Here is a 25,393-nt window from a genome sequence, read left to right on the forward strand (position 1 = left end):
AAAAGCAGGAAACCAGGGTTAAACCAGCACCCACCAGAGATGATGCACATGGTCATGGGGTGCACCTGATGGGTCAGACAGCCAAGAGCTGTCCCAGAGTTTCACCTGGGGTAGCTCACAGCAAAACCTTTCTCCAGGCAGCCAACTAAATCCCCTTGCAGGGCTGGGGCCTCATGGCCTTTTGCTTGGTGGTCTGGTGGGAGCTTTGCTGCAGACAGGCTGAGTTACAAGTGTGTAAAGCACCCTCTCTGGTGGTGGATTGCTTTCAAGCATTGAAGAGAAGCTTTTCCAGGACTTCTGGGCAGTTTTCTGGTAGGCCAGCAGAGTTAAACCTGGTTCTCTGCTGCAACTGGTGCTTGCTTTCCAAACATCTTGCTCGGCAAATGGAATGGGCCATAAATACTTAATTGGCTGATAGCTCTGGCTCACACTGTGTAGCTTGAAATACTCCTCCCCAAATCACTGAGCATCAATCAGCTTGCAGTCAAAACAGGAGGTTTGCTTTGCAAAAGGCAAGGGAGGAATCTGCAGTCACTGCTCCTGGCAGCGTTGCCCCTGCTGGTAAATAAGGCCTGCAACCTATGTTTAAAAATAAAAGCAGCTGGGAGTAGTGATTTGCAACCCTAGACAAAGTCTTTTGGGTTCCCTGTGGGATTCCTCCACCAGCTCCTGCAGGAGGATGAGCTGGGAGCTGGGGGGGGAACCCATGAGCAGGCTCAGTGGGATTCACTGGTGGCTGAGCTCTTCTGACCCCCAACCCCTTCCAGTGAGCCTCTGAGGGCTTTTCCCCTTACCCTTTGCCTCCTGAGAGCCCAGAGCTTGTGTGGAGCTGTGTGCTGATACCTCTGCTCCTCCTCTGACCCCCCAGACCCTTGTGCCCAGGCAGCTGGGGAACTGGACCAGTACCAACTCCTGTCCCTGTCCTTTGGTTCTCCAGCTGCTGTGAAACAGGGGACAAGGCAAAGGGAGGTGTCTGCAGCCCCTGGGGACTCTGCAAACACCCTGCCCCATGTAGTACAAACCCCTGGCCTGCTCTGGGGGTGCCTGTCTGAGCCCCAGCTTCTGGGGTGCATTAGAAATGGCTCTGCCCAGTGTCCTGTGCCATCATCCCCAGTTTAAAGGGAGCTGTGACTGCTAAGCCAGGGGCTGTGACAGCTCAGATCTTCACTCTTAACTCTGCTTAACTTGGGCACAGTTGGGCACTGCCTTGGGCAGTGCTTGGGGAGCAGATGGGATTGAATTTCTGAGGTCAAAGATGCTTTTAAAAATATTATTTCCTTGCATCAATTGCTTAGAAATTGCCTCAGGTGGGTTAGAACAGAGGAAGAAACATGGCTTAAGCTGCAGGGACAGCTGCTGATAAATGATCCACAGGGTCTTGAGTCCCCCAAGAGCTGTAAGAGATGCTCCATGTGCTGCTCGTCCCCTCCATCACCACTCCTGGCTGTGGGGACAGGGGCTCTCCCCATTTCCCCATTTAAGAGCATCCCTAGGGAGAAAAAGCAAGGCAGGCATCACCTGTGTCTCCTTTCCTTTCAGAAGCTGCTTGGGGATGGAAACCAAGGAGAACCACACATCCTTGAGCAAGGTGGAGCTGGGCAGACCTGGAGGCTCTGCCAGTGGGGCTGGTGGAGGATGCTATGGGGTGTTCCAGGGCTGCATTTACCTGCTCCATGTCCCCCCAGGTGTTCCAGGGCTGCATTTACCTGGTCCACATCCTCCCAGGTGTTCCAGGGCTGCAGGTTGTGTTCAGTTGTTTTTAGGATGTGATCCAGAACCTGTGCTGGAAATAATTGGTGCCAGCCTGGCTGCAGTGTGTGGGTTTAGCTCCCTGGTTCCTCATCTCCTGGACAATCTGGATTTAATTCCTGATCCTGCCTCTCTCTGACCTTTGAGTCCATCTCAGGTGGGTACCAATCAAAGGAGGGAAGAAATTAGAATTTATTTCAGATGGGGAATTTATTTCCCTTTTTTTCCCCAGATTTAATCATCTCAGTCTCTAAAATATTTCACAGGGAGTCTTCTAGGTGACATCCCCCAAGTTGTGTCCAGTTCCCAGGTGGAGCCAGGTTGTGTTCAGGTGTTTTTAGGAGGTGATCCAGAACCTGTGCTGAAAATCCAGTGGTGCCAGCCTGGCTGCAGTGTGTGGGTTTAGCTCCCTGGTTCCTCATCTCCTGGAGGAAAATCTGGATTTAATTCCTGATCCTGCCTCTCTCTGACCTTTGAGTCCATCTCAGGTGGGTACCAATCAAAGGAGGGAAGAAATCAGAATTTATTTCAGATGGGGAATTTATTTCTGATTTTTTTTTTCAGAAGTTCTTAATCATTTCAGTCTCTAGAATACTTCATAGGGGGTCTTCTAGGTGACATCTCCCAAGTAAGGTGGAGGAATAGGTAATGAAATAATTGGCTGGCTGATTTTTCAGGGCTTTTTGCAGAGGGGGGAATAGCTGCACATCCCTCCCAGCCTCTGCCTCTGGGGGGTGATGCAGATAAGAAGGGAAAAGCCAGAGCATCTCTGCCAGAGCTGCTCATCCCTGGCACCCTTTGGCTTTGGAAAAGAAACCCCAAAGGGATAAAAAGGGAATTAGGGGGCTAATGAAAAGATGGTTTTTCCCAGAGGCCAAGCCTTCATCCTGCTTGCACAGAGCATCTCCCTGGCAGATGCAAAGGGCTAATGAAATGGATTAGGATCTTAATAGCAAGTTTGATTAGTGAAGCTCTCACCTCCAGGCACTCTCTGCTGTGTTAATGGGCACTGCAGGGGATGGCTCCTAAGTGAACCCATTAATGGGGAAGAGCTGATGTCCCTGGCAGCCCTGCCAGAACCCCCCCCACAGCCTTTGGGAAAACTCCTCCAGGAAAAGAAAGCAAAAGAAGTAATATTTTGGTGACAAAAAAAAAAAAAAAATAAATTAAAATGACTCTTTTCTCCTTAGTTTTAAGGACTTCACTCCTAACGTGGGGATTTAGGAGCTGAGCTGCTGTGCTGAATGGATTTGTGGAGCCCTGGAGGAAGGAACAAACCCTGGTGATTCCCAAACACTGGAGCAGCAGCTGTCCCTCCCCAGGGGGTGGATGTCCCCAAGGGCTCAGGACCTCAGCATCCCTGCTCCTGGCTGCTGTAATTAATGCTTCCTAGAGTGGGGCAAGTGTGAAATCAGTGTCTTTCAGTAATTAACATCATTATGCACACTCAGCACATCCTCAAGAGCCTGAGAGAGGATGTGGGGGGCTTGGGGGGCAGCTACAGGTTAGGAATGGAGTGCTAAGGGGACAGGAACACTGTGGGCATCTCATCCAGGGTGCCCTAATAATTCCTGAAGGTCTTTTTGTAATGTTTCTTAGTGTCAGGCAGTAAATAATACAGAGCTGGTAGGATGCTGGGAGGAGCCAGGGGTTGTAAGTTGTGGGTGCAATCAGCTATCATGTTAAGGAAGGGATTTAAAATAGATAAATGAACAAACAGAGGTGCTCTGGGTTGTTTAGGTGGCTGCAGGATCCAGCAGATTCCCAAGAAAAGGAGTTAACATCATTATGCACACTCAGCACATCCTCAAGAGCCCCAGGGAGGATGGGGGGGCTTGGGGAGCAGCTACAGGTTAGGAATGGAGTGCTAAGGGGTCAGGAACACTGTGGGTATCTCATCCAGGGTGCCCTAATAATTCCTGAAGGTCTTTTTGTAATCTTTTAGTGTCAGGCAGTAAATAATACAGAGCTGGTAGGATGCTGGGAGGAGCCAGGGGTTGTAAGTTGTGGATGCAATCAGCTATCATGTTAAGGAAGGGATTTAAACTATATAAATGAACAAACAGAACTGCTCTGGGTTGTTTAGGTGGCTACAGGATCCAGCAGATTCCCAAGAAAAGGAATTAACATCATTATGCACACTCAGCACATCCTCAAGAGCCTGAGGGAGGATGTGGGGGGGCTTGGGGGGCAGCTACAGGTTAGGAATGGAGTGCTAAGGGGACAGGAACACTGAGACATCTCATCCAGGGTGCCCTAATAATTCCTGAAGGTCTTTTTGTAATGTTTTAGTGTCAGGCAGTAAATAATACAGAGCTGGTAGGATGCTGGGAGGAGCCAGGGGTTGTAAGTTGTGAGTGCAATCAGCTATCATGTTAAGGAAGGGATTTAAACTATATAAATGAACAAACAGAACTGCTCTGGGTTGTTTAGGTGGCTACAGGATCCAGCAAATTCCCAAGAAAAGAAGTTAACATCATTATACACACTCAGCACATCCTCAAGAGCCCCAGGGAGGATGGGGGGGGCTTGGGGAGCAGCTACAGGTTAGGAATGGAGTGCTAAGGGGTCAGGAACACTGTGGGCATCTCATCCAGGGTGCCCTAATAATTCCTGAAGGTCTTTTTGTAATGTTTTAGTGTCAGGCAGTAAATAATACAGAGCTGGTAGGATGCTGGGAGGAGCCAGGGGTTGTAAGTTGTGGGTGCAATCAGCTATCATGGTAAGGAAGGGATTTAAAATAGATAAATGAACAAACAGAACTGCTCTGGGTTGTTTAGGTGGCTGCAGGATCCAGTAGATTCCCAAGAAAAGGAATTAAGATCATTATACACACTCAGCACATCCTCAAGAGCCCCAGGGAGGATGGGGGGGGACTTGGGCAGCAGCTACAGGTTAGGAATGGAGTGCTAAGGAGACAGGAACACTGAGACATCTCATCCAGGGTGCCCTAATAATTCCTGAAGGTCTTTTTGTAATCTTTTAGTGTCAGGAAGTAAATAATACAGAGCTGGTAGGATGCTGGGAGGAGCCAGGGGTTGTAAGTTGTGGATGCAATCAGCTATCATGTTAAGGAAGGGATTTAAAATAGATAAATGAACAAACAGAGGTGCTCTGGGTTGTTTAGGTGGCTACAGGATCCAGCAGATTCCCAAGAAAAGGAATTAAGATCATTATGCACACTCAGCACATCCTCAAGAGCCTGAGAGAGGATGGGGGGGGACTTGGTTAGGAATAGGTTAATTATTCCTAACTACAGGTTAGGAATGGAGTGCTAAGGGGACAGGCATTAACACAGAAGTCCTATCTTGCTGTCTAGAGCTTGGAGAACTCGGGGTATCCCCTGGCTACCTGGGAACCTGGTGGGATGGGAGCAGAGCTTCAGGCTGGGGAAAAAGCACCAAAAGCCACATCAGAAGCTGAGAATGAGCAGTGGGGGGTGGCTGCATCCCTGCTTTGCAGAGGTCACCTGCCTGGTCTCTGTCTTTCCCTTATTAACCCCCCCAGGGAAGCTCTCAGCCTGCATTAGGCTTTGGGAATTGTGTGGGAGCCTTTTTGCATCCCAGGGAGGTGTGATGGGCAGGGCAGCCACTTTTCCACCTCCTGAGCACTCAGAGCTAATTCATGTTGAGGGCAAACCTGGTGTCTGTCAGTGAGGAGCAATGAAGGGAGGGAGGGCAATGGAATTGCTTCGTTTGAAGCAATTAGAGCAGAGCTAAAACAGGTTTTTGTGAAAGGGCTGGGTATGGGGAAGGGAGGCAGGGCTGATTTTGGGTTAGCACAGAGCTGGAAAGCAGTTTTCTGTGTGTCAGGGGCAGCTCAGAGGTCTCACTCATTTGCAGGGTGGGGATTTTCAGGCTGCATTGGAATGAGCTGCTCTGTTTCTTGGTGAATTTAGAAGCAGGGAGTGGGTGGGCAGCGGGGGCAGCTCCAGCCATTGCCAAGCTCTCAGTGGCACTTGACGTGACTCAGGTCACAGCAACCCTTTCCTGGCAGTGTTCACACCATCCAGGGAGGGGTTAGCTAGGTTTTGGACCTACCTGTCCTCAGGGGGCATCTTCTGGAAAAGGCTGAGAGGGTGGGAGGGAAGGGGAGGCTGGGGCAGCAAGTGATGCTGCGAGGAGTCTCTGTGTGTTGCTTGAGTCAGCTGCAGGGAGAAAAGGTTGGAAAGAAAGCTGGAAGTTTATTCCAGTGATCCAGCTTGGGGATTAAGGCTAGAAGGTGGCATGAAAGGGCTGCAGTTCCTTCTGGCACTTAGAGCTGGGAAATGGGTACCCAGCTGAGGCCTTTGGGCTGAGGTGCAGGAGTCAGAGGGGATTTAAAGTGATGTCACAACAGCACCTGAGAGTCCCAGGTGTTCCTGTACCCAGAGGGAAAATAACAAGAAGAAAAAAATAGTGATAATAATCTTTATTTTATTAGTAATATTTTTTTAAAAAGAAGTTTTTTTGTTTTTTTTTTTTAAGTCCTCTCTGCCTCCCTCTGCCCACACCTCCCCAAAGCAGAGCTGGCTGTGGTTCTGTGCCATGGGGCCAGGCATGGCAATGGGAGCTGTGCCCAGACATCTCTGCTGGGGACAGATGTAGGATGGAGACACTGCCTGGGTACAGTGTGGGGCAAGAGAGAGGCTGGGTGTCTCTGGGACAGCAGGATCTGGTGACATTTACTCTGCCTCTCCTGCTTTCATCCCAGAGTGCCCACGTTGACAGCCCTGGTTTAAAAGTCCCAAAGCTGTGAGATTAACTGAGCTGGCAGGTCTATTTTTTCTGGCAAGTGAACTACCCAGAGAGGCTTTCCCAAGGTCTGATTTTCCTTGGGCAGAAACATCATCTCAGTATCTGGGGAGAAATCTAAACAAAAGAGGATTTCTGCCTTACTTGCTCTGCTTTAAAGCTGAAGCTGCTGGGAGGAACCTTCCTGGGCAAGGAGCTGATGTCTTTGAGTGACTTGAGTTACTCCAATGGAGGAGTTTTCCATGGGGATGGGGCAAACAGCAGGCCAGCAGGTCCAGGGAAGGGATTCTGCCCCTGTGCTCAGCTCTGGGGAGGCCACAGCTTGAGTCCTGGGTCCAGTTCCTGGGCCCTCAGCTCAGGAAGGAATTGAGGTGCTGGAGCAGGTCCAAAGGAGGCAACTGGGCTGGTAAGGGCCGGGCTGAGGATCCTATGAGGAGGCTGAGGGAGCTGGGGTGTTGAGGCTGGAGAAGAGGAGGCTCAGGGGAGACCTCATCACTCTCTCCAACTCCCTGAAAGGAGGTTGGAGCCAGGGGGGGGTTGGGGCTCTTTTCCCCAGCAACTCTCAGCAAGACAAGAGTGGCAGGGTCTCAAGTTGTGCCAGGGGAGGTTTAGGTTGGAGATGAGAAAGAATTTCTTTCTGGAGAGGGTGATCAGGCATTGGAATGGGCTGCCCAGGGAAGTAGTGGATTCTCCGTGTCTGGAGATCTTTCCAAAGAGCCTGGATGTGGCACTGAGTGCCATGGGCTGGGAACTGCAGCGGGAGTGGATCAAGGGTTGGACTTGATGATCTCTGACGTCCCTTCCAACCCAGCCAATTCCAGGATTCTATGTCCTGCCTGGAAGTGGGCTCATTGCTGTCTAATATAATTCAAATCCAGATCAAAGCTTTTCTTGACCCACCATCAGCTTCCAGGAGGCTTCCAGGCTTCTCCAAACCTGCTCTTCTTCCTCCTGCCAAGTGCTTGCTGCTCTCCCAGGACCTCAAGAGTTTTTGGGGGTGAGTGGGGACCCCTTCTTGGTTGGATTCAGAGCTAAAAGGGGGATTCTGGCTCCTCTCCCTCCTTGTCACTCCCACACCATCCTCCTGACTTCATCACTCCTTGCTCCCAGCACTCAGCATGGCTCATTGCATGCAGTCTCCTCATAGCTAATGAGAAATTAAGCTTTATTAGCCCAAATGCAGTTGTGTTTTCAGCTCCCCACTAACCTTTTCCTCTCGAATCTTTGCTTATGTCTTAAAAATCCACTCCTGGTAGAAGGCTGTCAGAACTAATCCTTTTTAAATACCCTTTTCCCTAGCGAGGCAGCAAGATTTCCCTGAAACTTGCAGATAGGATTTTACCAGAATAAGGTACCCAGAGGAAATAAAGTCTCTATTTAAAGCAGCCTTTTGGGGGGTAGCCCACTTTGTCCATGTTTTTCTACAAGGAACCCCTTTTTCCCACAGGAAACTCATTGAAACTTGGCTGGCCAAAAAAAAAACCCAACCAAAAAACCCCTTAAAATCTCTTTCTGCTTTACAGATGAGTCCTGAAGCCTCTCATAAGGTGGGCCAAGAAGTCAGTGGGACTCTGGCAGGCATCTGTCCCCATGGGGTGACTTTGTGCTCATCACACAGCTCCAGAGGGCTCTGCTGGGATCTCCTGGGCTTTTCCTTGCTGATGAAGAGCTGGAAGAAAGCACTTTAAAAGCAGATGTAGGAGCAGCCTCCATTGTGGTGCTCACCAGCATCATCATCACCTTCCTCAGCATCCCCAGGTGAGCCTTGACAGCAGAAAAAGGGGCAGAGACAACCAGGAGAAAGAGCTCCCATAGTTGGAGGAACAGCCAGGTTAGTTTCCAAGGATGGGTAGGTTTGCTTTTGTGTGAGCTTTTTATTTATTTTTATTTTTTTTTCATTTAATTTTATGACCAAATAAGTGTGTTAAGTGCTTCTGGTTCCCTAAAAGCAGCTGCAGACACAAAGCTCACCAAGCACTCAGCAGGTGGATGGATGTGTGCCTTGTGTTTTGCCTCAATTCCAGGGATGGCATCACCACTTAGAGCCTGGGGAGCTTAAAGGCTGCAATGAAACATCCTGCAGGAATGATATTTTTGGCTGAGCTTTCCCTGGCAACAAACTCTGCAGTGCCAGAATTTCCAGAGCAGTGAAAAGGTGCAAAGGCAAAGCCCAGCATGAACCTGGAGCAAGATGCAAGCTCAGCTGATAGGCTTAAAAAAAAAACCTAAAAAGACTCTGTAGCTATTCCAGTGGGCATTTCTGCTGCATCTCAGGCCTTGCTCTGATGTTCTCTCTCTGCAGAAAGGCTGTAAGGCAGAAACTGTGGTGCCAGGGTGCCACTGGCTCAGGAGAATCCCCCTGGCACTTAGGAAAAGGCACTGAATTAAACTGTGCTTTCCAGGCACCCTGTGCAGCCCCCTGGGCACACTGTGGGGCAAGGAGCATCCCCATGGCATTCCATGCAGAGGTAGGAGAGGGATGTGTGTCCCCAGGCATCAGAATTCCCAGCCTGAATTCCTTGGGGGAGGAATTTCCAGGGCAAGGGAACCCTCCCAGCTCCTCAGCCTGCATGGTTCTGTCCCAATCCATCCTCATCCTCAGGGAGAAATAGCCCCTCCAGGTCTATCCATGCCAAACACCGAGGTGTATTTCATAAATCACATCCACCCCCTTGGGTAAAAACATCCAACATGCTGGGGGGTTGCATCTTCTCCCTGTCTAGTGATGCTCTGATAGTTTTGGGGCCATTCAGGATGCCTGGGAACCATCACTTGGGTTTGTCCTGGCCCAGCCTCTGCCAAGGTGCTCATCACCCCAAGCAGGACAAACTTTGGTGGGGTTGGCTCCAGCCACCTCCACACCACGAGGCTGAACCAACCAAGCAGCCACATCAGCCCTGCTGAGACTGAAGCCATCTCCCTATATTCCATAGGAAGACAAAGAGAAAAAAAAAGAGAGAAAAAAGAAAAGAAAAAGAAAAAGAAAAGGAAAGGAAAGAAAAGGAAAAGGAAGGAAAGGAAAGGAAAGGAAAGGAAAGGAAAGGAAAGGAAAGGAAAGGAAAGGAAAGGAAAGGAAAGGAAAGGAAAGGAAAGGAAAGGAAAGGAAAGGAAAGGAAAGGAAAGGAAAGGAAAGGAAAGGAAAGGAAAGGAAAGGAAAGGAAAGGAAAGGAAAGGAAAGGAAAGGAAAGGAAAGGAAAGGAAAGGAAAGGAAAGGAAAGAAGGAAAGGAAAAGGAAGGAAAAGAAAAGAAAAGAAAGAAAAGAGAAAGAGAAAGAGGATTCAGCTAATCAGATGCATCTTCTGAAGCATCTTCTTGACCTCAGTTCTCACTGTAAATAACTTTGTGGGTAAATAGCCATGTAAATCTCCCTAGGGACACAGCCAGGTCCTGGGGAAGCAGAGAGCTGGTGGATCCCAAATTAACCACCTGGTTTCAGGGAGAAGAAGACAGCAAGGAAAGCAAAAGCCCCATTTTTGCTCACCCCACCTCCTGACAGTCACTTGGTTCTGAAGCACTTTTGCTGTCCAAGGATGGAACTTGTTAGATGAAAGCTTTGTGGTTTATTTTTTGCTCCAAGTACAAATGGTATCATTTACAGGGATCTTCACTGCCTGCTTTTGACATCTTCTTTTTCAGCCTTCTTTTCATTGGCCTGAAGGGTAAATTGGGCCATTTCTAAGCCCACACAATTTTCTGGTAGGAATTGAGGCAAGGTGAGAATTAAGGCTGATGCAATGTTATTTGCAGCCATGACATGAAAATGGTGTTGGGATGAAAACAAACCTGAGGAGGGCTCAGGAGAGCCCTCTGAGTCCAAGCAGCCAGAGTTACAGCCCCAAACTGCTGTATTTTCTCATTACACCCAACACCCTTTGAGCTGGCCATAAATTAAGTCTTTAAAAAGAGGAAGCAAGAGCAATTAAAAAAAAAAATCAATAAAAGGAATGGAAGGAAAACCAGTGAGCCCAGACCATGTCCAGCTTGAGATAATGACATCTTCATCACTGGGGCAGGGTTCAGGAAAAGAATTCCTCAGGGAGGATGCTGAGGAAAGGGATAGAAGGGGATGGCAGTGCTGCAGAGAGCATCCCACCCTCTCTCACAGCACCTCTGCTGATGCCCAAAGCACATTTTTGGGCTAAATGGGGCCAGATGAGGCCAAAGGAGGTGAGGGGCAGGATGCTGGCACCTCATTGATGGGGGGGTTTTGGGTTTGCACTCTGGAGGCTCAGCCTGCTCTCTGTCCCACTGCAGCATCCCAAGGGGCATTTTTGGTACCAGGACCTAAAGAGAGGGGTTTTTAGGGCCCTGAGGGATCCCTGAGGGTTTATTCCTTCCCATTCCCTGCCCATACTCAAAGGTCAGGCAGAGAATTCACCTGCTCCTTGTTTTGCTGCTCTTCCCCTGTGCTTGCCATGTGCTCCTCAGTTCCACATCCATCGGGTGCAGGGAGGAGCTGAGGACCCTCAGGCACCTCTGAGCATCAATATCAGGCTCTGTATGTATTTATTTATATTTATATTTGTATTTTCTTTTCCTTATCCCATATGGTACTGCCTTTTCCTTGTTCTGGGAAACCTTGTTTCAGTTTTATTCTCCAACTTTTAAGTCTCTCATCCTTATTCCCCTTTTATCTTCCCTTGGGAGGGTGGAAGAGGGGGATAACAGAGCAATTCTGTATAAAACCAGAGCAAAATACATCCTCTGGTTTTTGGGCCACCCAGCTGCAACCCTGTGGCAGATATTGATGGGCAGCAAGTGCCCTCCAGTCCTCAGGTCCCTCCTGTCCTATTCCTTTCTTGGTTTAAATATTATTCTTGCTCACCTTGAGCCATCTGGGTAAGAAAATAATCCCACAGAAGACTGGTACCTGTGGGATGCCCCCAGAATTCTGGCCCTGGGGTGATGCCTTTCCTTTTCCAGGTGCTTTGAGGTCTGTCTGAGAGGCAATTTGCAGTCTGCAGGCTGCACACATCTGTACCCCACGTGTGTACTGATCAGCCTGCAGCAACACATCTGCTTTTATCTACAGGGGGGGAGAAAAAAAAAAAAGAAAATAACGTGCAGGGTTTGACAAAATTCATTTTCCATTCAAGTGCACAGACTGGAATGAATCTTTCCATTGGACCACCAAGCAGGGTGGGCTCAAATGCTTTGCAAGCTGCTCTGCCCATCACTGATTTATTCCTGGCTTGGCTGCTCTCTCGTTGCCACCCCCTTGTCCCCATCTCCTGGGGCCGTGGCTGTGAAAAGCAATTTTCCAGAGAAATGCCCCAATTCTTCAGGCCTGTCAGGTGGCAAGGCTGTCACACAGCTGCTCTGCAGAACAGCAGCAGAAGGCACCTTTATCCCTGACATCTTCCTTCCTCATCCCTAGCCAGGGGAAATAATTGGAGAAGTGATTGACACCTCTTGGGCAGCACTGGAGGGGAAACCCCATTTGGAGATAATTCACTTTCTGCTTTCTGAGTTTGCTTCATTTTCGAGCACCTTGGCAGGGGGTGTTAACATGGAGACAGTCTTTGCTTTCAGCACCTCATCACCTCTGGTTATTGACCCTGCTTCTCATGGCAGCACCCAACAAGAGGATGAGTGAGGCAGCAGAGAACAAGGGAGCTGGGAGTCTGGATTGCCAGGAAGGTGACCATGAGCCAGCAGTGTGCCCAGGTGGCCAAGAAGGCCAATGGCATCCTGGGCTGGCTCAGGAACAGCGTGGCCAGCAGGTCCAGGGAAGGGATTCTGCCCCTGTGCTCAGCCCTGGGGAGGCCACAGCTTGAGTCCTGGGTCCAGTTCTGGGCCCCTCAGCTCAGGAAGGAGATTGAGGTGCTGGAGCAGGTCCAGAGAAGAGCAAGGAGGCTGTGAAGAGATCCAGCAGAATTCCTGTGAGAAAGGGCTGAGGGAGCTGGGGGTGTTGAGGCTGGAGAAGAGGAGGCTCAGGGGAGACCTCATCACTCTCTGCAACTCCCTGAAAGGAGGTTGGAGCCAGGGGGGGGTTGGGCTCTTTTCCCAGGCAACTCTCAGCAAGACAAGAGGGCAGGGGTCTCAAGTTGTGCCAGGGGAGGTTTAGGTTGGAGATGAGAAAGAATTTCTTTCTGGAGAGGGTGATCAGGCATTGGAATGGGCTGCCCAGGAAGTAGTGGATTCTCCGTGTCTGGAGATCTTTCCAAAGAGCCTGGATGTGGCACTGAGTGCCATGGGCTGGGAACTGCAGCGGGAGTGGATCAAGGGTTGGACTTGATGATCTCTGAGGTCCCTTCCAACCCAGCCAGTTCTAGGATTCTATGGTTTTCCAGGACCTCTCCAGCTCGGGTCATTCTGTAAAAGAAGCAATGCTCCTGCCTAGGGTGACTTTCTTAGAGGAGGAGCTGGGCTGCTCCATGCCAGCAAAGCTTTGCAGAGCTGTGAGACCCAGGAGAGCATCATCTGCCCAGGTAAGATGGGCTCTGGGGTGCTCCCAGGGATGCTTTAGCTCCTTGCCACCTCCAGGAGCAGACCCACAGCAGGAGGGCAAAAAGGAAAAAGCCTTTAAGGGAACTCAGACATCCTGACTGCAAGGAAAAATGCACCATTTGGGTTTCTATAGATTTTTTTCTATCCAAAAGGGTATTTTGCCCATAAGACCTGGCCCTCAGGGCAATCCCTGCCTGTTAGTGAGTGCTCTTGAGCCAGCCCTGTGCTGTGTGTCTGCTTGTGGTGAGGAAGAGGAGGAGGATTTGGGCTGGATTCTGGGTTTTCCCTGGCTTTGCAGAACCAGGAGCCCCTGAAGAACCAGGAAATGGGTTCTTGATGAAGGAAAAGCAGCTTGATGAAGGAAAAGCAAAGCTCCAAGGTGCCACTGACTCTAAAGGGGCCTTTCCCCTCCTCCCTCTTGCTGCTTCCTCCTTGCACTGGGCTCATTGGTTCTGGTGAGGGATGAAATCAGCTCCAGTGTGAAATGGGAAATAAAAAGCCATTCCCCAAGAAGACAGCTGGGGAGGCTCAGGGCAACAATCCCCTCTGCCTTTTGCTCTGCTCCTGCTTTTCCCAGGCAGCTCCCTTTTAATTAGCTGGGACGCAGTTCCAAGTCAGCTATAAATGATATTATCAAACTAATAGAGTGTGATCATCTCCTGGCTTTTATTGGTCTGGGAGCTGCTGCTGGCTGCCATGGGAACTCTGCTCTGCTTCAGACACATCAAAAGAAGGTAAGGGAGGAGGTGATGAACCCCCCAAAATTACTCTGCAAGGCTCCAATGAGTTGTTCTCCCCAGAGCCCATGGGCACTAAATCCTTTCCTCTTAGCCAGGGCTGTTCTTCCAGCATTTTCCTTCATTTCTTGTGGCAAGAGACCTGATCCAGCCTCAAAGCCAGGGTTGTGATGAAGGGGATGGCCATGGTGACATGGGGGACAGGGACATCCTTGCCTACATCCCACCTGGGTCCTGCCTGCATCCTGCATCCTGCTGCTCCATCACCCTGCAGCCTGGTCAGGGTTGCTCTTCTCTTCTTTTCCTTGGATTTGGGTTCTTGGGAAGGAAAAATGCTTTCAGCAAGAGAGGTTCATTAAAACTATTAGGCTGAAAGGCTTCTTCCCTGCCTGCCTGCCCCTGCTCCTTTGCAGAGCTGTGTCCATGCTCCATGAGCAAAGTGTGAAATCCCAGCCCCCAGCTGAGACCTCAACCCAACCCCTGCTGCATTCATTTTTTATTTTTTTTTGTCCTTTGCATGGGACTCGTTCCTTAATCAAACTGATGTAGGACATGATCAGAAGCAATTAAAGGCTGGCAGGCTAATTAATGCCAATCAGCCTGGTTTATGGGGATCAGCCTTGTCAGTCAAACTTGATATTGTGTGTCTGTGAGGCTGCTAATGCTCTGCAGAGAGCTTTTCTTCCCTGAGATGCTCATTAAAAGAGGAAAAGTCCTTCAGGACCACGTTAAAGGACACACTTGAAAGATCCTTTGCTAAATCCCACTCTGTGCTGCAGCAAATGAAAAGCCAGGTTTTCTACCCATTTTTTCCCCTTCTGGGAAGCATGCAAGGTGCAGCTCAGCCCTCCTGGGGCTGCTGAGAACCTGCCCTGCATGGGGCAGGCTGGAGGAGATGGGTCTGAGAGGCTGCTCAGGGGAGGAATGGTTCAATGGATATTATGGGAAAGCTAAAGCAGGATGGGGGGAAGACTGAAAACCTGGAAAGGGCCAGGGGAAAAAGAGAAAGGCACAGAAACCTCTTAGAAACTTGGTCCTGACCTAAAGTGCTTTGCCACAGCTCTCCCAGCTCCACTGCTGATGCCCCAGGTATTACCAGCAACCTTTCCAGCATCCCACATGAACTTGTAGGGCCAGCTATTAAAGCACATCCCTTCACCTGCAAGTCCACATGCCCTGAACCTGGCCCTGCTCTTGTTAAACCAAAAAAACTCAAAGCATTTTGGCAGTGGCTGTGTCAGGATGGCACAGTTCTGCCTCAGCACCTTTTAAACCTTGAAACCCCCCCCCCCCAGCCCCTCGTGTTGTTTGCAGATAATGATGTGGATGGGAATTCTTATTTTCAAGAAAATAGGAATTAAAAAAGGGTGCAGCCCTGGGAAGTGCCTGGCAGGGGTGTGAGGCAGCAGGGAGGGCAGAGCCAGCCGTGGGGAGTGATGCTCAGAAGTCCCCAAAGCAGAGGTGACACAGGGTACCACTGGGCTGCTGGCACTGAGTGCCCAGCAGAAAATTCCTGGTTTGTGGTCTGCATTTTTGCTGGGAAGTGTAAAACCCATTCCCCATCCATGCTCCATGGGCAAAGGAGAGTCAGCTCCTTCCCACGTGGAGCTGGAGAGGGCTGAAGGTTTTCATCTCCCTGGGGCTTGAGCAAGGCTGCAATATTTATTATTAATCCTCTCATCAAATCTTGCAGCTCAGCCAGCAGGTTTCTAAGTGGTCACCATTAAACGTATCTGTGGAGTTGCTGGGGGCTCGTGTTATTCAATTTTGGAGCTGTATCATTTTATCCTTTCTGAATGCTTTTCAGTCCTTTTGCCTCAGCCAAGGAGCAGCCTGGGCTGAGCTTGGCTCTGGCTTCCCACCAGCTGGGAATTTGGGCCATGCAATTCTCCCAGCCCCAGCAGGCAGGGAAAAAGGTTACAGAGGAGCAGAGGGATTTCTCTAGAATACTGATATCCCTGGTACAAAATCCTATATTGACATTCTGGTAGGTTTAAGCAAATACTGAATTGCTCCTCCTTGGGTTATGGGACATTAGGGATCAGTAAATCCTCAAATATGATCTGAAAACCCTTTTCCAGCACAGTGTGGTGGTCATGGTTGTAGAACACAACTGCTCTTACTGCATTTTTATTATTTTTTGTTGTTTCCCCTTTGGGCAAGGTTGCTGAAGCACATCCCTGCTTTCCCCTCAGCTTCCCTGGTGCCAGATGGGACCCCCCACATCCTAATTCCAAACTGCTGTGGGAAGAGCATGGACCTGGGATGGAAGATGAGGCTGCAGGATGCACAGAGCCATCATTTGCTCTGAGGACAGGGATTCTGGAGGGAAACATTCATATTCTGGGCCACCACGTTTCCCTCCATCTGTTGCTCCAAGGAGAAGGACTCCAAAATAAATTCCAAAATCCCTGGTGAGGGAGAAAACTCTGGATGCTATTTCTATGGCAGGCTGTTCCAGGCTTCCTCACATCATCTTTCTTCTTTCCAAACACAGGATTTTTGCAGAGCTGTCCTGCCTTGAGATGGGTTTGGTAGCTGTGAAGGAGTGGGATGGTTCCCTCCAGCCCAGCTTGTAAGGATGGAGCAGAAAGCATGAGGTCTCCCAAGCAGCTTTTTGGGATGAGGAGCTGGAAGCTGGCAGTCCCTGTGGAGCAGTTTGTTCCTTAGCAGGCAGCAGCATTTAAAGCTTTTGGGCATTCCCTAAAAAGCAGGAGATGTTCCCCCAAGCTGCTGAGTACTGCCCTATATCCTACTCAAAGCCATTCCACCAAGGATCCATCTCCTCCAAGTGCTGCTATCATCTTCCCAGGAGGAAAATTTTATCAGGATTTGTTCTCTATTTGGCATTTGGGATTGTCCCAGTATCATGTGCTTACTGCCTGGGGGCCATTCCCCTGTCTGCAGGTAAGGATTTATCCTCTCCCAGGTGCCAGCCTCGTTGGGGGAGATTAATGAGAGATAATTCCTTACAAAGAGGTTTATTGAGTTCTCTCGAGTTCATTCCACCAGCTGTGAAGTGAAACATCTGAAAAGCAGTTTTGGAATACTAAGTTCTCCCTGGCACTACTGCAAGGAAAAAAAAAAAAAGAAAAAAGGGAAATAGGGCCTTTTTCTGCTTTCCTGAAGCAGAACAAGCTTCAGGCATCACCCACCCTGGCTGTGGGAGGATGTGCTTGGGACACCCAAGGTGCTGCCCTCTGCTTCTCAGCACCCTCAGCCCCCTGGGCTCCCACTGGGTGAGTATTTTATGGGTAATTTGGGGAACTGAGGGCATGGCAAGGCATTAGGGAAAGGGTTTGTGGCTACCATGACCTGCACGTCCCGTGGCGTCATGGCCCAAAGTGTTGGTGGCACAGCAATATCTCTCCTGTCACTTCTTTAAGGGTAAAGAAGGCTCTTCCTTGGACCCAAATCCCTCCTCACTGCATCTGTCTGATTTCCCAGCTTTTGGGGACACCCTCTGCCCTACCCAAAGCAGAGCAGTGCAGGGGTAAAGCCTGTGCCAGCATCACGCCCCAGAATAACAAGGGGCTGGAGAGCTGGGGATGCTGCTGCCCTGCTCCTGGGGTTTTTTTCTGGATGCAAAGCACCTCTGAACAGTAATCACCCTTGCTGGGGCTGGAGGAAATCAGTTCCAGCTAGTAAATTGCTTTTTCAAAACATCAGAGAGGTGGGGTGGAACCTGTGTGCAGGTTTTGGCTACCAGGTGCTAATTAGGCTCCTTTTCTATCCCATTCCCATCTCCCTCCCAATGGATCATCCTTAATCTTATTTTTCCCTCTGTTGCACTCATTGCCCCTCACCCATTTCCATTTTTCCACAGAGGTTGAGGATATTTTAGCTGTGGAGAGTCACTGGGGCAGCCCCAGCTGTAAGGACAGATGGCAGAAGATGATTTAATTTTGCTCAGTGTGTCACAGCAAGTCCCCAGTGAGCCATGGGCAGGGTTTTCCCCTGGGATGCACCAGTGGGGAGGATCTGGGCATCTTCCTCACTCCTTTATTTACACCTGGATGCTCCTTCCTTGGAAGTGACTTATTTTTATTATTTCTTATTTTCTATCTTCTGTTCAATATCTTCATTGATGATTTAGATGAGGGGATTGAGTCCATCATCAGCAAATGTGCAGATGACACTAAGCTGGGGGGAGTGTGGATCAGCTGGAAGGCAGGAGGGCTCTGCAGAGGGACCTGGACAGACTGGAGAGTTGGGATGATCCCAACGGGATGAGGTTCAACACGGCCAAGTGCCGGGTCCTTGCACTTTTGGCCACAACAACCCATGGGGAGCTCCAGGCTGGGCACAGAGTGGCAGAAAGGGACCTGGGAGTCTGGATTGCCAGGAAGCTGAAGAGGAGCCAGCAGTGTGCCCAGGTGGCCAAGAAGGCCAATGGCATCCTGGGCTGGCTCAGGAACAGCGTGGCCAGCAGGTCCAGGGAAGGGATTCTGCCCCTGTGCTCAGCCCTGGGGAGGCCACAGCTTGAGTCCTGTGTCCAGTTCTGGGCCCCTCAGCTCAGGAAGGAGATTGAGGTGCTGGAGCAGGTCCAGAGAAGAGCAAGGAGGCTGTGAAGGGATCCAGCACAAGTCCTGTGAGGAAGGGCTGAGGGAGCTGGGGGTGTTGAGGCTGGAGAAGAGGAGGCTCAGGGGAGACCTCATCACTCTCTGCAACTCCCTGAAAGGAGGTTGGAGCCAGGGGGGGTTGGGCTCTTTTCCCAGGCAACTCTCAGCAAGACAAGAGGGCAGGGTCTCAAGTTGTGCCAGGGGAGGTTTAGGTTGGAGATGAGAAAGAATTTCTTTCTGGAGAGGGTGATCAGGCATTGGAATGGGCTGCCCAGGGAAGTAGTGGATTCTCCGTGTCTGGAGATCTTTCCAAAGAGCCTGGATGTGGCACTGAGTGCCATGGGCTGGGAACTGCAGCGGGAGTGGATCAAGGGTTGGACTTGATGATCTCTGAGGTCCCTTCCAACCCAGCCAATTCTATTTGGAAAAAAATCCTATCCTATTTCAGCATGTTTGAGGTGCAGCTTTTTGTTGGGTTTTTTTTTTTTTTTTCTGCTTTTCTCCCTTGTGCCTCCCCCTGTGTGAAGGTTTCTGAGAGGTGTCCAAACCCCTGGGGCTGCTTTTCAGCTGGAAAAAATATTTTATTTGGTTTCTGTGCCCACCACTCTGCACCTTCTTGGGCACAGCACCTTGGGATGGTGCCTGGGGACCTGGGGGAGATGGATGTAGAGGAGAGGAGTGATTTGGGTTCTAATGGGAGCTCCATCCCTCCCCATATTGGCAGGAAAGAGACCACCAGAAGCCACAGCTCTTATGGGGCTTTTAGGCCTGGGTGGGAGGTTTTGGCAGCAGTGGAGAGGGACAGAAAGACCCTATTAAAAATAGAAATCTTGTGCTGAGTTGTTCCAAGTGAGTGAAAGACACAACCCAGCAGCTTTAGCTTGGCAAACATTGCTCCCTCTGGCTCCCTGCTGCAGGGATGCTGCTCCCTCTCATCCCAAACCCACCCCAAGGAGACCAAAGCCCTTGGGGCACCCCCAGGGATGCTGCTTCCACCCCATCCAAACCCACCTCAAGGAGACCAAAGCCCTTGGGGCAGCCCCAGGGATGCTGCTCCCTCCCATCCCAAACCCACTCCAAGGAGACCAAAGCCCTTGGGGCAGCCCCAGGGATGCTGCTCCCACCCCCCCAAACCCACCCCAAGGGGACCAAAGCCCCAGGGATGCTGCTCCCTCCATCCCAAACCCACCCCAAGGGGACCAAAGCCCCAGGGATGCTGCTCCCTCCATCCCAAACCCACCCCAAGGATACCAAAGCCCTTGGGGCAGCCCCAGGGATGCTGCTCCAATCCCCCCAAACCCACCTCAAGGAGACCAAAGCCCTTGGGGCAGTCCCAGGGATGCTGCTCCCTCCCATCCCAAAGCCACCCCAAGGAAACCAAAGCCCTTGGGGCAGCCCCAGGGATGCTGCTCCCTCTCATCCCAAAGCCACCCCAAGGAGACCAATGACCCCAGAGCAATTATAAATAGGAAATTGTAAACACAACCATGGGAGATAAGAAGACATCTACAATCACAGGGTTTTACTGACTCACAGGTCCCCCCCCATCCCACCCCAAACCTGTACACACCTGTGCCCCCCCTCCCAGCTCCATAAAAAAGGTAATAAAATCTTCGTTCCAGGCTCGCAGTAAAGGGGAGGTGCCCAAGGGGACATTAAAAAAGGGACATTGCAACCTTAGCAGTCTTTGCTTGGGATGGAGAGTGAGGTTCTGGTCCTTTTACAAGTTCATTTGGTTTGTCTGGACGACTCCTGGGCAAAGGGTGGGGGTTTATACCTGAGATGAAGAGGTCTGGGGGTATTTTTGTTGGTAATTTTTGTGCCTGGAAGAGCCCTCACTGCCAGGATTTGTCTGTGGCTCCATCCCCATGCTGCATCCCAACATCCCAACCTTCCCCTTGGCACCGAGTTATCCCAACCCAGCCTGGGCTGGGGGTGACCCCCTCATGTGTCCAGGATCTCACTGGTGGGTGAGGGCTCGTGGGGATGCCCTGGGCTCCGTGGATGGTTTGGTTGTGGGAGAGGGAGTTCTGCTGGAGCTCCAAGGCGATGGCGTTTTGGGGGAATTCCCTTCACCTGGCGTTTTGTACTCGAGGAAGGTGCAGGCCTTGGTGGCAATGGCAATGATGTTCTTGCCAATGAAGATGGTGGAGACCCTGCTGTCCTGGAAGAGGATCATGTTGACGGCCCGGGATGAAGATGGTGACGATGTTGATGGTGACGAGGCTGAGGACGGGTAGAGCATCATTTTTTGGGGGGCAATGTGCTCCCCTTGCATGCTGATCTCGCTGAGGGAGACGCAGGGCAGGATCAGGAGCAGGATTGTAGCAGTAGAAAAACATCAGCCCCTCCGCCCAGGATAGGCAAAACCAGTCCTGTGGGGCTCCCACAGGTTGGCCTGGATGTCCAAGATATCCAAGAGGTCGAGGGCCACCCCAGAAGAGGCGTCCCCTTAAATCCTCTTTCTTCCTGAAGGTCCTGATGTACTCCATGCTGTCCAAGGCCACCAGCACCAGGTAGAGCCCCGGCACACAGATGGAAAGGAGCAAGGTCAGGGCTTTCCTGGCCACCGTCTCCAGGTTTTTTTTGTCAGCTTTGTAGTTCTGAAAGATGAAGTAGAGCTTGATCTCCAGGACGAAGACGTAGAGGAACCAGAGGATCATGGCGTAGCCCCTCTTGGCCGTCTTCACCTCCGCCCCGACCCAGACGGCCACGTAGCGCAGGACGATGAGGAAGCAGATGTCCCCCACCAGCACGATGATGCAGACCCCGATTTTCCGAGGCCCCTGGTTCTGCTCCACCAGGTAGGCGTCCATGAAGGCCATGCTGGTGACGATGACGATGGTGGTCAGGCAGACGTGGCGCCTGTCGGGGGGCGGCAGCACCATGGTGACACCCAGGGCCGCGCCGCTGCCACCGCTAAGGGAGCAGCCCTGCTGGCAGGGTGCAGGGACACATCTGCACCAAAGCCAGGCTTTAAGGGCTGCTTCTTCCCCCCCAAAACCCCGGGGAGAGGTCCTCAGAGGAGCAGGGCTCAGCTGGCAGCTCCACACCCCACTCGCTCCTCTGCCCCGTGGATCTCTGCCCCACGCACCCACCAACCCCACCAGCACCCCCAGCAGCAGCTCAGAGGTGTGCAGGGCCTCCTGGAGGGATGTCCCTCCTCTGTGACAGGTCCCCTGGCATTGTCAGGCTTCCCAGTGATCCTGAGGTGCAAAACCACCCCCCAGCTCCCAGCTCCAGATGTCGGTGCAAAGCCCTGGGACTGTGGCAGGCGGGTGGCAGGGCTGGCTGGCAGGGCAGGATGGGGAGTTCTCCTCTTCCCTGGGAAGCCTCACACTTCCCTGGAGCCTGGAAGGTCCCTCTGTGTCCTCAGGGTGAACCAACTCCACTCCTATCTCTGCGGGGCTGTGCTCTCCTCCTGCTGCTCCGAGCTGCACATGCATCCCTCTATCCCTGGAGAAAAAAGGTCAGGGAATGGATGTTAGGGACACCAAGCCCACCCCAGCTCCCCCTTCATTAAATCAGGACCCCAGCAGGCACCATCCCACCCCCCTGTGCCTGGCTTCCTGCTGAACCTCTTTTCCTGAGGATGGAGATGGGTGCCCTGCATGGGGCTCCAGCAGCAGCAAAGTTGTCCCTGGGGCAACACGAGGTCCCAGGAGCTTTCTGGACCACAGAAGGGAGGAGGGGGATGATGATCACACTCAGATATTCCCACCACGTGCAGTGTGGCAGCTTCCCCTATGTGTGTAGCAGCTCCCTGGGACCCCAAAGAGAACCCTATAGATCATACAGCTCATCCTATGGAGCCACATCTGCCCAGGGGTCACCAGCACACAGTGGAAATGATGGCCTGGACATGACATCTCTGGGTGGTGAAGGCAAACTGCTGGGGCTCCAGGCTCTTCTTTTTCCTTTTCTTTTTTATTTTTTCATTTTTATTTTTACCCAGCCCATGGGGTTAACCTTGCAGAAGGGGAGGCAGGACCCCAGGGGCTGTTGGAGGGACTTGGTGGCACTGGCTCTGCTCAACAGGGACACAAAAATCTGGGCTCTCTCCTCTTTCAGGGAGAGAGGCAGAGGGGGAGGTTGAAGGGAAGAAGCCAAGCCTAAGGAATTGGAAGGAATTCTTTTTAATACCTGCCCTGCCTTGCCCAGGGAAGTGTTTTGCAGCTGCTTATGTTTATGAGGCCCCAATAAAATAAAAGCTGGAGTCTCTCCAGCTTCGAGGAGAGAAGCAAAAAGAATAAAAAGGGAGAAACCAGATGTGTCAGAGCCAGCTCTGAGGAGGTGGACACCAGGGATAAGTGCCCTGCTTCCCAAAGGATGTGGCAGGAGAGGATGTGGTGCTCAGAAAGCTGACAGGAGCCTTGAAAATCCCTGTCCCAGCTGGGACCCCCCCCAAGAGCTCCTGAGATTCCACTGCTGGACTTATGCACAGCAGGGAAAACTGGCAGATTAAAGTATTTTCTGAGCAGGAATTGCTCAGAAAGCAACTGAAAGGATGAGGAGAGCTTCAGGAGCATCCCTAAATGATGCTCCTCAGCCAAGGCCCTCCCAGCAGCCCCAGTCTCACCAGTATAGCTCTCTGGGATGTCTTACAGGGTTTCAGTTTGTTCTTTCTTGAGGATTTGGGTCAAAATATCCAGTCACTGCTGTAACAGCTTTTAAACTCCTGCCAAGTTTTAAAAGGGATTTATAGCCAAGGATGGATAATTCCAGATAAATTAGGTCTTTCAGGAAGGAATGGTGGGTTTGTTTTTTCTTTCCCACTTATGTATTTATGCCTCCAGAAGGCAGCAGTTACTTAAAGGGCAGGGGGTTCATCACAGCACGTTAAGAGTAGGAAGCAGCTTGTTCCTAAATCCTAAATCCTGCCCCTCTGTCCAGGAGGATTTCCCAAGCTCTGAGCCTCAGCCCAGCTGAAAACACCCAGAAAAACCCTTGCCCTGCCCCTTGGTGAGGCACCAGATGATATTAATTCACAGCTAAAAACTGCTGCAAACGAGTCTTTCACCACTGGTGCTGAGCAGATTGTTCTCAGGAAAAGAAAAATAAATAAAAGAAATATGTTCAGACAGTGGATTCTTCCTTCCCATCTGCTCCTGAAGGATCCTAGCAGCTTGGGATGGGTTTCCTGAACATCTTCATTTGTTCAGGTGAGTTTTGGGACTGGAGGAAGGGGTTTGTGGGGCTGTTTGTTCTTGGGTTAAATCCTGTATAACCCAGGGCAAGCACCTCTCTTGGGTTTTGCAGACAGTTTCCTAGATGTGCTGAAGTGCAAGCTCTCGTTTTCCAGCTGGTATTTTCCCTGCCTCTCCCAATCCTCCTGCTCTATGGAAATCCTTGGAATTCTCTACCCTTGGAGCAGAGCATCCCTGTTTGAGTGATGCCTGACCAAGGAGGGGGTATGAAAAACTCTCTTTGGAGGACTAAAAAAAAAAAACAACCCCAGGGAGCTTTTAAACCATCATTACTCCTGAAAATCCAGATTTATAACTTTTAAATGATGGCATTTGACAACTCCTTCAGACACTGCTTGAGAAATGTGCTGGAGAAACAGGAAAATGAGCCACCAGATAGCCACGAGACCTTATCTGAGCCAGATACTTGTCTAGAAAATTACTCATTTCTTTCTTTCTTTCTTCCTGCAGGCATTTTTGTAAATAAAAGGCAGCTCACCTGAGTGTGGCAGGCTCAGAGTGTTACAGATTCCAGGGAGCCAAGGGGAAGGGATCCTGTGCATCCTGCTCCTGAGAGCAGCTATTGCAGGATGCTTCAGTCTTGGCAACTCTGAGCCTCTTTACTGGGCCAGAACTGAATCCATACCCAAATATTCTCCTCTTCCATTCCCTGTGCACACAGCTCTGTTGCTTGCAAAACACCAAAAGCACCCAATAACCCCTCCAGGAGCTGGTGAGAGGCAGCTGGCTCTGCTGGGGAGTTATTTCTTAGTCTTATACCTATTTTGCCCAGCCCTCTCAGCTTCTCTGTGCTCACCAGAGCAGCTGTAGTCCCAGCCTTGCTCCACCATCAGTTTGGAAGAAAATTAAACTGTGTTTTCCACCCTGGATGCAGGGTGATGAATAACCACCAGCACCCATCACCAGTGCCCTCCTGCATCCTCTCCCAGCTCTTCTTGCTGCCCACAGCACCCAGCAGGACCCCAGCATCCCTGCACATTGGCACAAATCCTAATTTCCAGCCTTCAGGCAAGCCCAGGAGCCACTGAAACCCAGAGCCAGCAGGCACTTCCCCAGCCCTGGCCCTACCTGGCAAATCAGGATGAATTATTTAAGTGATATAAATTCTGCCCATAAATAAAAGAGGGAGGGAGGGAAAAGCATCCACGAGGTGGTTCCCAGGTAGTTAGGATGCCACATTGCTTCAAGATTCCTCTGCATTTTAATGCCTTTTGATTTCTTCCAGCTTGCCTGAGTGCAGATCCAAAGCTCCCCCTTTTCTTGGCCCTCCAGCTTTCTGCTGGCCCTGTCCCCAGCTGGGTGACAGCACTGTCCCTAGGACAGGGCAGGGTGATGGGCACAGCCACCTTTTGCCACAGAGCCACCCCAGGGGATGGCATCAGTCACCAGGTAAGAGCCAAGCAAGCAGGGGGGGAGGTTTAATTTAGCTTTAATTGCTAAATGTTGTTGTGACCCTTTAATTGCCAGCACTCTGCACCACCTAAGGATGGGGTTTGCAGGGGGAGAAAATTCTCCTCTGACTGAGAACCACTGCAAGGTGGCTGGGTCAGCATCACCAGCCTCCAGGTTGGGAATTTCCCCTGCTCTCTCTTCCCTAGGGAATGCTGGAAAGGGGATGCTCCTGCTCTGGGGAATGGGGGAGGTTGTTCTGGGCTGTCTCCTCCTGTACCTGTGCATCCTCTGAAGGAAATGAGATTGAGGAAGATTTTTCCAGAGCCTGCCCACTAATTAGGTCTGAAGGAGGAAACAGGCCACTCACTAATGATTACAGATAATTGGCTGTGGAGGTGCATTGAGAAACAGGGAAGGAGCTGAAAGCTCTGCCCAGAACCTGCCCAAAAGAAGCAGTGCAGAATGGGGGGCAGAGGAAATCTCTTCATCATGTCAGTTCTGGGATGGGGGAAAGTGCTGCTTGGCCAGAGCAGAGCCCTGCACAGGAGGGAGGGATGGAGGGA

The 25,393-nt window shown here is 51.0% G+C and overlaps 1 protein-coding gene and 1 long non-coding RNA gene across 2 annotated transcripts; one reads left to right on the top strand and one right to left on the bottom strand.

Annotated features, from left to right (window-relative positions):
- Positions 1–8,008: 8,008 nt before the first annotated feature.
- Positions 8,009–16,151, top strand: LOC115598671. Its single transcript, XR_003987819.1, has 3 exons — positions 8,009–8,313; positions 12,776–12,913; positions 15,865–16,151. It is a non-coding gene; the product is annotated as an uncharacterized LOC115598671 (long non-coding RNA).
- Positions 16,152–20,175: 4,024 nt separating this feature from the next.
- On the bottom strand, positions 20,176–21,119 carry LOC103529399 (transmembrane protein 121). Its single transcript, XM_008494838.2, is given in 8 exon segments — positions 20,176–20,219; positions 20,222–20,312; positions 20,315–20,422; positions 20,424–20,464; positions 20,467–20,554; positions 20,556–20,588; positions 20,591–20,665; positions 20,667–21,119. Coding segments are annotated over 8 exon segments (933 nt in total).
- Between the last annotated feature and the right edge of the window lie 4,274 nt (positions 21,120–25,393).

Source organism: Calypte anna, chromosome 8 (genome assembly GCF_003957555.1).
Source record: "Calypte anna isolate BGI_N300 chromosome 8, bCalAnn1_v1.p, whole genome shotgun sequence".
Taxonomy (NCBI): domain Eukaryota; kingdom Metazoa; phylum Chordata; class Aves; order Apodiformes; family Trochilidae; genus Calypte; species Calypte anna.